This window comes from Papaver somniferum, chromosome 5, assembly GCF_003573695.1.
Source record: "Papaver somniferum cultivar HN1 chromosome 5, ASM357369v1, whole genome shotgun sequence".
Lineage (NCBI taxonomy): Eukaryota > Viridiplantae > Streptophyta > Magnoliopsida > Ranunculales > Papaveraceae > Papaver > Papaver somniferum.
In genome coordinates, this window is record NC_039362.1 from 153,173,984 (window position 1) to 153,188,392 (window position 14,409).

General features: G+C 36.1%; 2 protein-coding genes across 4 annotated transcripts; both read right to left on the reverse strand.

Annotated features, from left to right (window-relative positions):
* Positions 1 to 325: 325 nt before the first annotated feature.
* On the reverse strand, positions 326 to 11,737 carry LOC113283243. Of its 3 annotated transcripts, XM_026532441.1 has the most exons (4): positions 8,900 to 11,737; positions 5,206 to 8,567; positions 4,892 to 5,067; positions 326 to 953 (listed from the first exon to the last, which is right to left on the reverse strand). In XM_026532441.1, exons 2-4 carry the CDS (start codon positions 6,506 to 6,508, stop codon positions 900 to 902), a joined length of 1,533 nt encoding a protein of 510 aa, XP_026388226.1. In that variant the 5' UTR covers positions 6,509 to 8,567; positions 8,900 to 11,737; the 3' UTR covers positions 326 to 899. The 3 variants fall into 3 exon arrangements, 2 of the variants coding, with proteins under 2 accessions (XP_026388226.1, XP_026388225.1); XM_026532440.1 differs by having other exon boundaries at positions 4,892 to 8,567; XR_003327387.1 differs by lacking the exons at positions 326 to 953; positions 4,892 to 5,067 and having other exon boundaries at positions 6,590 to 8,567; positions 8,900 to 9,695; positions 9,778 to 11,737.
* Positions 8,304 to 9,630, reverse strand: LOC113279887 (E3 ubiquitin-protein ligase UPL5-like). The gene is made up of 2 exons (XM_026528534.1): positions 9,109 to 9,630; positions 8,304 to 8,567 (listed from the first exon to the last, which is right to left on the reverse strand). Exons 1-2 carry the CDS (start codon positions 9,628 to 9,630, stop codon positions 8,304 to 8,306), a joined length of 786 nt encoding a protein of 261 aa, XP_026384319.1.
* Positions 11,738 to 14,409: the final 2,672 nt, after the last annotated feature.

Genomic DNA, 14,409 nt, shown 5'->3' on the forward strand with positions numbered 1-14,409 from the left:
CCATTCTTCAACATCCTCCAGATGAATAGGTGTATTTTAGGGGGTAGAGTGTTTACTTTCCAATATTCCTTACACGGGAAATCATAAATATGTGAACTTGTTGGTTGTCTTTTTCTTTTCTTTTTTTTTGGGGAAAGAAAAAACTTAATTATCATTAAACAAAGAGTTTGACAGCATGGTTACATGCCCAAATTGGCTATTATCTTGAGGACTATACCTAGTATTAACATTATTGGTATTCATAGAATTCTTGTTTCCCACTGTTTTGCTTGTGCTCCCTTTTTCATAATTAGAATTCTTGAAGGGTCCCCTTTTTGCGCCATCCTTTGCAGCATTTTTGGCCACGCATTCCTTCATTCCTCCACCAGTTGGATTATATATGTATCTTCTGCCTTCACTGAACGAGCTGACATTATCGAAACCTTCAGAATCCAATCTGTCCAAACTTCCCCTGCTGAAACCATTATGACCATTCATGTCTTCTCTGTTGTGATTATTACTATAGTCTTCAACTTCTTGTAAGAAACTTGAAACATAACTTGGTTTATCTCTATACAAATCCATTCTGTCTATAGCTTCAAGCCAGTTCTGCATATTTCTCTCTTATTTCTCAGACCACGACCAATCCTTCCCAAAAAGAACCCTAAGTCTAAACATTCCCATTATAACAGCATGAACTTCTAAAATATTACTTATACTTACATCAAAGGACTTAAAAGTGTTAAAACTACTACTAAATTTCTTGCCTGACATATAACCATCCATATCCACTTTTCTTTCTAAATTAGTAGAGTCACCAGAGGACTCATTCATCTGCCAAGACAGTACAACACTTTTACATTTTATAGTTGATAACCACTGCATCACAGAAATCAAGGTCTTCTTCTTATCTTTGTTGTCTACACCTTGGGGTGCACTAATGCACCTTGCTCCTCTGAACTTGCATGTGCAATCTGTAGCAAACATAACCATGTAATCATTAGTATCATTGTTGTTCTGAAACACAGAAAAATAAGCCTTTCCCTGTTTTCCTTCTTCCAACCCAGTCTTCTCAGAAACCTTCATCTTCTTAGCTGCCAATATATGAGTCATAATTTGAAAAGATGTATACTTGTAACTTGGTTTACTTCCTTTGAAGACTGTTTCACATCTAGTTTTTCAAACAAACCACATAGTGACAGTACAAATATTCTCCCAGCTAACATCATCATGGATTCCTTTTTTAGTTTTGTTTTGAAACCAAGATCTAATCCAATTATGAATATTATTTTTGTTCATTTTCATACCACTGCTTTTATAAGGCAAAAGTTTCCAAAATTTTTTGATAAATTCACATTCCATAAATAAATTATCTAGACTTTCCACAGGCCCAATACAAAGACTACATGTAGTGCTTTTATTAGGCAGAATTTTACTAATTCTTTCTCCCACAGGGAGAATATCATGCAAACATTTCCATAAGAACATTTTAATTCTAGGCATCACACTCATGTTCCACATTTTCTTCAAAGTACTAGGTCTAACACCAGAGATTCTTGACCTCTGTTCAGTATCAGCACTCAGCTGATTGTATAGAGACTTTACTGAAAAATCCCCATCATGGGTCAGACTCCACCTGAGTCTATCTTTTTTGTTAGCATTAATCTTGATTTTTAAAATTTGTTGGATAGTTTCCTCGTCAAAACAAAAATTAAGCTTATGAGTATCCCAGTCAGTGACATCTTCATTGAAGAGGTCACAGACTTTGACATAGCCTTGATTCTCAAAGGTGCCTAAAGTTTGAACAGTACTGTCATTCCCTGGGATCCATCTATGGATTAGGATATTAATATCCTTTCCATTATTGACTTCCCAGTAGCTATACTTTCTAAGGTGTTGAAAACTCTTTGTCATTCCCTTCCACAACCACGAATCAGTAACTTTGTTTTTGAACTTATCATCAAGAATGTAATCATTAGGAAAATATTTTAGTTTTAGGATAATAGCCCACATAGTCTCAGGGTAAGACACCAGTTTCCACCCTATCCTAGTTATCATAGCTTCATTTATGATATCAATATTTCTCAGACCTAACCCCCCTTCTAATTTAGTTTTACAAATAGGACGCCAACCTTTCAGGTATAAACCTTTGGTTTTTCCATCCTTTTTACCCCAGAAAAAATCACGCTGAAGAGCGGAGATTTTTTTTAAAAATGTATTTAGGAATACGAAAACAATTCATTTGATAATTCGGAATAGTTTCAATCACGGTTTTGGACAGAACACCTCTACCTGCTGCAGGTAGGTTTATACATTTCCATCCTTTTATACGACTAGCTATCTTTTCCACAATAGGTTCAAAATAGGCAATTTTCGAAGTGTTGGTGAACAAAGGCGATCCAAGATATTTATCATTCAATTTTATTTTTTTAACTTTAAGAATTTTTATCATTATCCTCTGAAACTTATTGGGTACCTTACTATTAAAGAAAATTACTGATTTCTGAAAGTTAATTAGTTGCCCAGAACCTTCGCAGAACTTAGTGAAAATGTTTAAAATGTTTTTACTCTTCGCTAAATCTGCATTGCCAAAAATAAGGAAATCATCTGCTTGATAGGAGGTGCATTCTTGGTAATTTTAATACCATGGATATGCCCCTTCTGTTGAGCAAGCGAAAGATAGCGAGAAAGAGCTTCCATACACAAGATAAAAAGGTAAGGAGAAAGGGGGTCTCCTTGCCTTATACCTCGAGATGGAAAGAAAATTTTACCTGGAGAACCATTCAACAAAAAAGAAGAACTAGTGGTTTTTATACACTTTTTTATAAGATTGCACCAATCTGGCCCAAAACCCATTTTTTTAAGACATCTAATAAGAAATTCCATTCAACCCTATCAAACGCTTTCGAAATATCAATCTTTAGACCCATATAACCTTTTTTCCATTTTTTTCTTTTTCATAGTGTGTATAATTTCGTGAGCAACCACAATGATGTCAGAAATCTGTCTATTAGGCACGTAAGCAGACTGAAATGGCGATATAATTTTATCTAATAAGGGTTTCATGCGATTAGCAATCAGTTTATATATACGTTGTATTACACAGACTAATCGGTCTGAAATGGGAGGCTTCATCAGGAATTTTGGTTTTAGGAATGAGGGATATGAAGTTGTTGTTTAATTCTTTGAGAAGAAAACCAGAAGTGAAAAACCTTTTAACCATATTAACAATGTCCAGAGAAACAAGTTCCCAATTTTTTTGAAAAAATATAGCTGGGAAACCATCCGGTCCCGGAGAAGAGTTAGGAGCCATAGAAAACACCACATTTCTAATTTCCTCATAACCTGGTATCTCCATAAGGATGATGTTATCCTCATCAGACACCATGCAAGGCATATTAGAAATCAAGTCAGCATCAACTATTGGATTAGAAGTAGAAGCCATATTTGAGAAGTGTTTGTAGAGAACTTCATTAATTTTAGTTCTACCTTCTACCCATAAGTTGTTTTCATCTTTAACAGAACAAATAGAGTTCCGAAGAGTTCTCGTTCTAACTAGACCATGAAAATAACCAGAATTTTTATCACCTAGATTTAACATTTTGTCACCACTTTTGATTTTCAAAAAAGACTCATTTAAAGCATACAATTTTTCCACTTCACAACTTAGGTTTTTCAAAATTTCCGATTTATTTGGTAAACTTTGGTTAATACTAGCACACTCAAGATCATTTTCGCTTGTTCAAGCCTTAAGTTTATGTTACCAAACTTGGTCCTATTCCACAGACTAATGCGTTTCTTAGCAACATAGAGTTTTTTATTAACTTTAAAGGCTGGAGAGCCATCATGATGAGTTATCCAGGAATCATTAATGACATCAATACAAGATTCATTTTCTAACCAAGTACCAAAACACTTAAAAGGCTTAGCTCCATCATTCATAACATGCTTAGTACTTAAGATAATTGGACTATGATCAGAGGCCATTGCACTGAGATGAACAATTTTAGCATCCTGATATAAGTCCAACCATTCTTTTTCACTAAACCCCTATCAACTCTTTTCTCAATTAAATTAGAATCAGTCCTATGATTAGACCAAGTAAAAGGATAAACATAGAACCCCACATCAATAAGTCTTGCCTGATTCACTGTTTCTATTGATTTCTCTATCTCTAATTTGTTCGTTCTACTAGCTCCACTAGATTCATCCTTATGCAAAGTGATATTAGATCTCCAATTACCATCCAAGGTAGATTGGTAATAGAAGACATCTGAGGTAAGAATTCCCAAGTAACTTTTTTATTCTGAGGGTGACCATAAAGACAACTAAGTAACCAATCCTTTCTGGTGACCTGATCATTGATACACACATTGATGTAGAAGCTTGACACCTGTAGAACATCTATTTTAACTGTGTCCAACCAAGCTAAGGAAATTCCTCCTGATTTTCCTACCGGATCCATTATATGTATATTCTCAAATCTAACAGATCTGAACAAACTTTCTATTTTATGTCTATGTTGTTTAGTTTCACTAAGAAAGATGATATTTGGTTGAACAGATTTGACCAAAGATTTAAAGTGATCTCTTGTGTAGTTTTTCCCACACCCCTGACAGTTCCATGAGATAATTTTCATACTTCCAAACTGAATACATTCCTTATACCAGACATAATTATGCATATTTAACACATCGGTATCAATCAAGTAAACATGTTTCCCTTTATTCTTACATTCATGCATAATCACCTCTATATCAATCAGAATGCTACCAAAATCATACTTCACATTCCAAATTTGAAAAAATCTCCAAAAATTTAAACCATGCTTGCACTCAATATCATTGTTATCACTCATGTTGATGTTTTTGCAGATGACATTAACTAAGTAAAAATTAATGTGAGAGTGTACCTGATTATTTGTGTGAGTAGAAAGCAATATCTCGTTACTGATTTCAGCATCTTGGTTCGGGCATGGACTAGCAGGCGTATCAATGATGTAGTCATTAAACATATCATAAGGGTCATCATGGTTCGGAACAGGAACGCTAATCATTTGAGTATTAGCCAAAATTATATTGGTATCACCTTCACCAAAGCAACGCGGAGAAGGAGTAGAAAAAAGCATATTAAGAGTCGAATCAGAAATGTTGCAAACATCAATCAAAAATTTTGAAGGGGAAACAAATTCATTTTTGCAAAGATTTTTCCCTAAAATGATCTCACCAGAAATCGCAGCCCTCTGATCCACCTTCGTTTTCTTAGAATTCTCATCAACCACAGTTGTCTTCCTTTTGTACTTCCTCTTCTTTCTTTCGGGTTCCAGAAGATTAACTGAAAAATCTAATAGAATACCTGCTTTTAATTGGTACTCTTTAGCCTCATCTAGATGCTTGATCGCTTCCTCTAAATCCACTGTTTTGCCACCTTCCCTTATTACTAAAGTTCCCGTTGAAATTCCATCCATAGAATGAGGTGATATCATAACTCCCACAGAAGTTTCATCCACTTTTGCTTTTCCTTTAATTCTGTTCCTCTCTTCAACCATTCTCTTATGCTCCCTTCTTCTGTTATCATCTCTTGCAATTTGGACAGCTACCAGATTGAGTTCCCCTGAATTCTGTTCTTCAACAGCAATGGGATTCTCTTCCCCGCCTACCTCATTCACAACGGATAGTAACTCTTCCTCCAAACCTTCTATCGAACCTCTAGCCTCCTCTAGAATTAGCTCAGTAATTGTTGCTTTGCTTACCCCATCCTTACTCATGTCAACATGACCACTATGACCAACATGATCCACATCCATCAAAATTTCAGCTGTATCTTCACTGTCAGAAGGAGTATCATTCACCACTATTACCTGACCTTCAACACAAGGTTCAGCTCGATGATCCAAAACTCTACATATCTCACAAATCCTCCAAGGCATAACATTATAATTAACTGAAACCCATGCTTCTTCTTCTTGAGCTCTTACCAACACCCTCCTTGGAAGCGATCCTGTGACATTTATCTTGATTAACATTTTAACTGTTTTATGCTCCGATGACAGACCCATTGGTTCAGGAAACCCACATAATTCTCCAACTACTGAAGCCATAACTCTATAGGCAGCTTTAGTTAAAAACTGAGTTGTAATTCTACACATAAACACAATGAATAACTCATAATCCATATTAATAGTTGCACCAAACTGGAAACCCATCTCCGGAATTTCAATCAGCACCATTAGATAACCATCCAACACCCATGGCCCATCATCTTTGATTCTCATAATATCAATTCCAGACCCAAACTTATAGAGGTGAACATTTAATCTTGCTCCAAACTTCTTAATTCCAACTTCTCTGAACATTGGCCAAGTATCTCTAACCAGTTTCTTCACTCTACTTGTTGAGATAGTAAAAGGACAACAGATTCTGCCTAACATACATAAACTGTAATCTTCTTTTTCTTTTTCTAACACCATATGCTTATCTAAGTATACAATTGGCTTTATAGCACTTTCTAAATTCATATTGTTCTTCATATTGACAGCTAGAGTATCCACAATATCAGAAGGAGACTCGGGATTTTGACTAAGATATTTTTATGGAAATAGAGGTGGAAGCCATATGCAGGAAGAGAGTTTTGTGATTATACCTCAGTTTGAACAAATATTTATACTTGAAACATTTTGTACCCCAAACAACCGTGATACCAACTATGTTGAGACACAACCATTGTAAATATCATAATTAGGTGAAATTTAGTGATGGCTTTAAAATCCGTAATAGTGTCCAGAGGCATGGGCAAGAACTAAAAGATACCAAATCAGAGGACAAAGAAATAAAAGAACAATCAGAACAGCAAACCAAAAGGGAATCAAATTGGACACAAACCAAGAATAAGAAACCAGGAGTTGAAAATCAATCAGCAATCGCAGAAGGTGAAACAAAATCAAAACAACGAAGAAATCAGAAGAGGAAACGTGAAAGAAAACTAAACCCAGACGAATTAACACAATTACCTGAATGATATCTTGAATAATACCTCACAACACCTGTAAATCACACAACCAACCACTCTACCAAACCAGTAAGGTTAGAAATCAAATAAAATAAGGGATCCCTTACCTGGTCGAAATAGGACCTCTCTACCTCAACAACCCAGGAAAAACCAGCACTTAATCGAACAATCACAAAGAAGAACCCCAACTAAATCGCAACCCCAAACTAAAATCGCAAAGAGAAATGGTGAAGAAACCCTAATTTTGATCCAAGTTAACTCTCGAGAAAAATCCCTTTGAAGAACACTATTTCACACTTTCTCTCCTAGGTAAAATCTGCTAGTTGGAAAAAAACATACCCAACTTGTTGGTTGTCTATGTGATAGAGTTTTCATTATAGATTTAGTCGAGAAACTACCTTTTTGGGTGATGCTTCCACATCATCTTATCAGTATTATTCGCTTCATCTTCCACTGGTATTTGAATCTCCAGGGCCTCAAACTAGGAAGGTTATATAACATCTCATCATTTCTAACCATTTTATTATACTGGAATTTAAAGAAATTCGGGAAAATCACTCTTCCACTTATTATACTGGAATTTAAAGAAATTCGGGAAAATCACTCTTTCACGGTATCGGGTGAAAGTATTTTTATTTTATTTAATTTAACACAATTAAGACTCTTATTGGAATTTTTATTATTTGAATAGCACTTGGGTTGTCAACATAATTCATACACGCTGTAATACGAAGATTCAAATTTGCTTTCATGATTTCTTCTTACCATATTCGGTGTGGGATGATTCAAGTTGCAATCAAACTCTCACAAAACCTTGCGAGTTAAACGCTTTGGATTTTGGGTCTCGAAACAAATATTGAACATAGGTTTTAATTTAAGAATCATTACAGCTTCAACAGCACGAGGGATACTGTTATCTACCGTATGTTCTCTCGCTTCTAGAAATTAGAAATTTCACTTGGCAAGTGGAGTCTGTACCTAACCTTTCACATACAAGTTTGGCATCCCCAAGCTCTTCCAAAAAAAAAAAAGAGAGCTAAAATAGAAGTTTCTTCTGTAGTCTGTACTCACCCGAGAAATGAAGTACCTCCTCTAAAGTGGGAGCTTTTATAACCCAAAACTAACCCCTAATAAAAGCCACCAAATATATTACACCTCCTTTTAAACCATACAAACACAATAGAGAATTAACGAGACAAATGATCTGCTGCAGTCTTGACATAGGCTGACAGGCAGATGGCATCCTCATTCCTCAGTGTGCATCAAAATGAGCACACTTACCTCGAGAACCAGGAGCATGCGGTCATTGCAGTGTCTCACACAAACCCAAAACTACAGCCTGCATGTGTTTGGCAGATTAAAGAAAGACGCTGCTGTGTCATTGCTAGAGATGGGTAATGTGGGAGCGACAAGCGATAGAAACATGTGTGGGATGACGGCAGGTGATCATCAGAGCAGGATGTCTTGTAGATAGTTAAAGGACATGGCAAACCAGAAAAACCGTTTACAGGAAGGTATTTCACTGAGGTCCAAAAGAAAAGAAGCTCCCTCTGCTGCTCCATGGACATATCCTCAACAACCTGCAGAAGTAGTTTCAAAAGGTTAACACTCAGCATTTTATGTAACCATCTTTAATGCAGATTATTTTGAAGAAAAATAGTAAAATAAACCACAATAAATCCATAGTAAGTCCCAATTTTATTCGCTATCAATATCCCTAAATGAAGATTCACTAACAGCTAAAATATGATCATTTGCTCATCTTGATGTCTATGCCAATAGACATAAGAGAAAGTGGTGTGAGCTTCCTCAAAGATAATCATGTTAGAGATCAGTTTCACCTTGTAAACCAAGAAGATGGTGCAAAACTAATGCATATATCCATATATTTCTAGAAAAATCTACCACTAACCTTGTTGCAGAAAGGAGAAAACTTCGTCTGGCTTAGTTGTATTCAATTCAATAAAAAGAGGGACCTCGGAAAGCAATCAAACATCAAAAAATAAGGAAATAATTAACTAGACGAGAGAACTGACGAGAATAAACATCAGAGGCATGAACAAACACTAAAACCAATAAATAGAACTTATAGAATTCATAAACTATGGTGGCCATACATACCTCCCAAAACCAGCAAATTTGTTCATCGTTTTCTCTGTAGTCTTCGTACTTAGTGTGTGCTTTCCAATCTTTGAAACAAATAGGTTTATCACTTCCACTTAACACACAATCGAGACCTTTCAGCTCTATACCTTGGAAAAAGTTTTTCGCCAGCCTTCGCTTACAAAGAATATCACCAAAACCTCGTGCAAAATAGGCAACCTTTGCCGAGATTGATTTGACGAAGATATGCTGAATGAGAAGATGTACATACAGGTCTCTGTTCTTGCTATTGACAACAATGTTGATCCCTCCAGGGCACAGCTCCACGGTTTTCCTGGATCCGAACTCTTTGATTTCCCTAACAAATGTCAACCCCATAGCATCTGAGTCCACAGCGTCAGCATCCATCTCCAAAATATCTTTGCAACTCTTATACATGACTGGATCTGCACATCGTATGTCTTCCAGGGATATTTTCTCCTCCGCTAATTGCAAGAAAAATACACGGTCAAATGCAATCCCCACTTTCACTTTATGCATCAAGGCTAAAGCGATTACTCGACCACAAAAGGCAAACAACATAAGTTGCTGCGATTCGACTTGTGCTGGGTTGGGAAAGAATCTGCGTCAGTCCTCCGGGCATTCTACAAAAAGGGAATATTCTGGACTAAAGAGCGCGTGGCATACCAACAAAAGCCACTCCCGCAGGACACCATGACCCGTAGCTACCTCGTTTTTGAACTCCACGAAGAGGCCATTATGCAAGGACCTTGCTTCAACAAGAGCGATGTGTTCAAATGATTCCTTCAACAAAAGTGACCTGTCAATGAGCATTTTGTGCAGCTTTCTGTCGTCGTCCTTTACCTCAGGGAACATCATCACCATCAGATGTATCCTTGATTCAAAATCTATCGCAGCGTCATACTTGAGAAGCCATAGGTGATCATCACCCCTCTTTGAGTGCCCAATAAGATAACTCATTGCAAGGGGAACTGCTCGAAATGCAGAGGATAGAAGTTCTTCCCCATCCTCGTAAAGTTTAGATATGTTGCTCAACTCCTTCAGAATCGAAAGAAGGTAAGACCACCCAATATTGAATTTCAAACTACTTCCTGCATCCCTAATAGCTGCGTCTAAAGAGTACAGGCATTCGTTGACTTTCCTAACCAGACTCGTAAAATCCAGATAAAATATATAAATATCATTCAAATAGTACGAGTACTTCTCGAAGATATCCGGATTCAGTGGCAATGATGGACCCTTTACTCTCACATGCTCGTGAATTGCATTACGGATATGGAGTGAAAACAACGCGAATTCACGGAAATTTCTCTTCAGGCTCCTTAATTCAGTAGTTGCTAGGGGTGATGGTGACAGATAAGTTGATACTAAAGATTTGTGCAACTTCATATCTATCTCATGGAAAATATTGTACAGGCCTCCAATTAACTCTGACGTCTTTGCAATGCCAAAATATGTTGGTCTATTTGAAAAGGCAATTGATTTTAGTATGGATATCAGAGTTTCATGACAAGAGTGGTATAGCTGGCGCTCCTCATCATCAGCAGTCTTACAAAATGCTGTGCAAAAGCCTAAAACTATTGTAGCACACTGATTTTGTATGGACCTAGGCAAGAAGAAGCCAGAATTGGTTTTAGGATCGATTAGAAAGAGCCTAATGCATTTCTCAGATATCTCTTTATTTTCTTTAACTAAAGAACGGAACAATAAGACTAGAACATATGTTACACCAGTGAAGTCGATGATTTGAAGATGTTCCATAGATTTCGTCATGTTGTATCTAGGGATGGCCCTCAATATATCCTTAAGCCCCGTTAATATATCGTCTCTTGACGAGTATCGAGCATCACACTCTTCCTCCTCATCATCATCAGTCTTTTCGTGACAGATGCAATACACAAAGTTTATGAAATCGGTAAATTCTTCTGCTCTTCGTTCATACTCTTTACTAGACAACAGCTGTTCAATTTGAATAATGGCTTCCTCATCTCCTTCCATCCTAATATGTTCAATACTATCTTGAGACTAAGTACTAAGTTTAAATAGACAAGTTTAGATTTTGCAAATCACCCAAACATCAACACCTATATATAAACATGTGTCCCTCATAAATTAGGAATCTGAGCAGTCCTCGAACTTGGTAAGGAATCAAACTAGTTTTAGCAATCAGAGTAGACCTCAAAACTTGTATTCCAAATCAAAGGTTGAAACTTTGTGTTGACATAAATTAATTGATAAATAGATAAGTACCTAGCCTTTTCTTCGTTTCCTTATTTTCATTGGCTCACTTTTAATGGTAAGATTTTAAATTGGTGATCAATTTCCAATCTCAAATCTGCAGCGGAGGAATCCATATGCGGTGGCGATGCCGATGGATTTTTACAGAGACAGAACAAAATCAAGAGGAAATTGGTGGTGATTTCGCCCAAAGTTAACGTTTTGAGTGTAAAAAAAAGTGTGCATTTCCAGTTCGGAATTAGAGGTTGCAACAGTTGATTTTGAACCAATAGAAGAAGAACATAGCTTCGAACAAGACTTTGTAGACGAAGAACAACCAAGATGGATACAGAGTTCCGAACGAAATATTCTTACTGGTTTTAAAAGATCAAAATGTACTTCTCATCAGTTATTAGACAGACAGAAACCTAGAAAATCTGCGTCTTCCTTAGAACCATATACTAGTTGTCTCCCGGGCTTGATACCAAAAAAAATAAAAAAGGTCGTCTCCCGGGCCGGGCTCAACTCTCCACTGCCAAAAGGACATCTTGAATTGGGATCACGTTATCTTGGAGCATGTTTGTTTATTCCCCTATGTCGAGCTAACCTCTATTAGCTTCTATGTAGTGGTGGGTCCCATTTATATTGGTGTTTGTTTTTTCCACTACCTCTGCATAGTAGAGGCAAATCTCTATCTATATAGAGGAAATCAAATAGCATCAATGAGGTGTTATTTTTGAGCCTCTACCTCTATTAAACCTTTAAATGACTAATATATCCTCGAACAAGCTTATAATGTCCAAAAATAATTCCTTAATTTAAAATCTAAATTTTTCCCTGTTTCAAGAAAAGTGATATTTTCACCCGCTTCAGAAAAAGGGATATTTTCGTGCTGTTTCAGAAAAAGTGATATTTTGTTCCGTTTCAGAAAAAGTGACACTTTAGCCCCGTTTCAGAAAAAGTGATGCTTTCCCCCATTTCAGAAAAAGTGATACTTTCACGCCGTTTCAGAAAAAGTGATATTTTCACCCCGTTTTAGAAAAAGTGATACTTTCGCATGTTTCAGAAAAAGTGATACTTTCGCGTCGTTTCAGAAAAAATGATATTTTTGCTCCATTTCATAAAAGTGATTTTTTCCCCGTTTCAGAAAAAGTGATATTTTTGCCCTGTTTCAGAAAAAGTCAAATTTTTGCCCCGTTTTAGAAAAGTGATACTTCCCCGTTTCAGAAAGTGATATTTTTGCTCCGTTTCAGAAAAAGTTATATTTTTGCCCCGTTTCAGAAAAAGTGATTTTTTCCTGTTTCAGAAAAAGTGATTTTTTTCCTGTTTCAGAAAAAGTGATACTTTCGCCCGTTTCAGAAAAAATAATGCTTTCACCCGTTTCAGATAAAGTGATATTTTTGATCCGTTTCAGGAAAAATGAACATCTTTGGTTGTATTTTCTAATACATTTTTTTCTTTTTGGAATTTTTGAACATCTTTGGTTGTAATGGATCTTCATGGATTTTTTGAGTTTTATAAGGGTAAAATGAGAAATATATAAATTGGTTATACAATATAGAGTTGTTAGATAATGGTCAAACAAACATGATTTTAAAAGACATTATATAGTGATATTTATATAGATATAGAGGTACACCTCTATGTAAAACCCTCTACCTATATAGAGAAAAAAAAAACCTGCTATTGGTATTTGCTTATGACATGCCGGTATGGTAAACCCAAATTCGTTTTAGGATAAACACACACTTCTCTGTCGAAATTACTCAGACTCAAAATGTTACATTTCATATATGATCTTAGCAATTGCACAATGTGATTCTTTATAAGTAATTTTTCGGATTTATAGATTGTCTAACCATTTGACGTATTTTCTACGTGGTCATTTTTCAAAATTTTCCTTAACTCTTTCGAGATCACGGAAAAAATAATTGTGCATGGCATGAAATACCATAACAAATACACCATCATAAACTATGAAGCTTCTTCTTCAATGGGTTGTGAGACGACTCCGCTGTACTCGTAGCTTGGTAGTCAAAGTGTTTGTATTTGTTCATAAACGCCGCTACAAACTTCTCCTTTTAAGAAATCAACCAATTGTCCAACAAATATTTTACAATGCATGAATGAATTTTTGAATGGCCCACACACATACGAGCTCGTTCTTCGTAATCTTCCACGATGATAGAGTAGGTTATAAGCATCTAGAAAAACCATTTTTATTGTTTTCAACAATGCTTGTTTTTTATTGGTAATAATAACTTTTGGAGTATATTCCTCTACATAGAATAATTTCACTTATTCTAGTGTCTACACGGTACTTTCTTCGAGCTCGTCTTTCAAGAAGCAAAAAAAGAGGAGTTGGTAGAAATTTTCCAAACAAATATGGCCACTGAAAAAGCGGGGGTCTAACAACCACACCCAATATTTCGCTTAGCAATTTGTATGGACAAACTCCAATATACTTTCTAGAGAATCAACTAGACAGTCATACTCAATCTAGATAAAAAGTATATCAAAGAGTTTATATCTCTATCTCTCGATTTAAATCTTACTCAAGCAAATTGCGAGTCTCAATTTAAATACAAGAGAGATAAACTTGGATGGTACCAAAGACCAATATCCAAATATCAATCAATTTAAATCAAAAACCAAAAGGTCGGATATTCTAATGGATTGATTCTAACGCACAACCTGTGATATTTCAATTATAAAGATAAACAATATAATGCGGAATAGAAATAACACAGACACCAGAATTTTGTTAACGAGGAAACCGCAAATGCAGAAAAAACCCGGGACCTAGTCCAGATTGAACACACATTGTATTAAGCCGCTACAAACACTAGCCTACTACAAACTAACTTCGGTCTGGACTGTAGTTGAACCCCAACCAATCTCACACTGATCCAAGGTACAGTTATGCTCCTACGTCTCTGATCCCAGCAGGATACTACGTACTTGATTTCTTTAGATGATCTCACCCACAACTAAGAGTTGCTACGACCCAAAGTCGAAGACTTTAATAAACAAATCTGTATCACACAGAAAAGTCTATGGTAATAGATAAATACGTCTCCC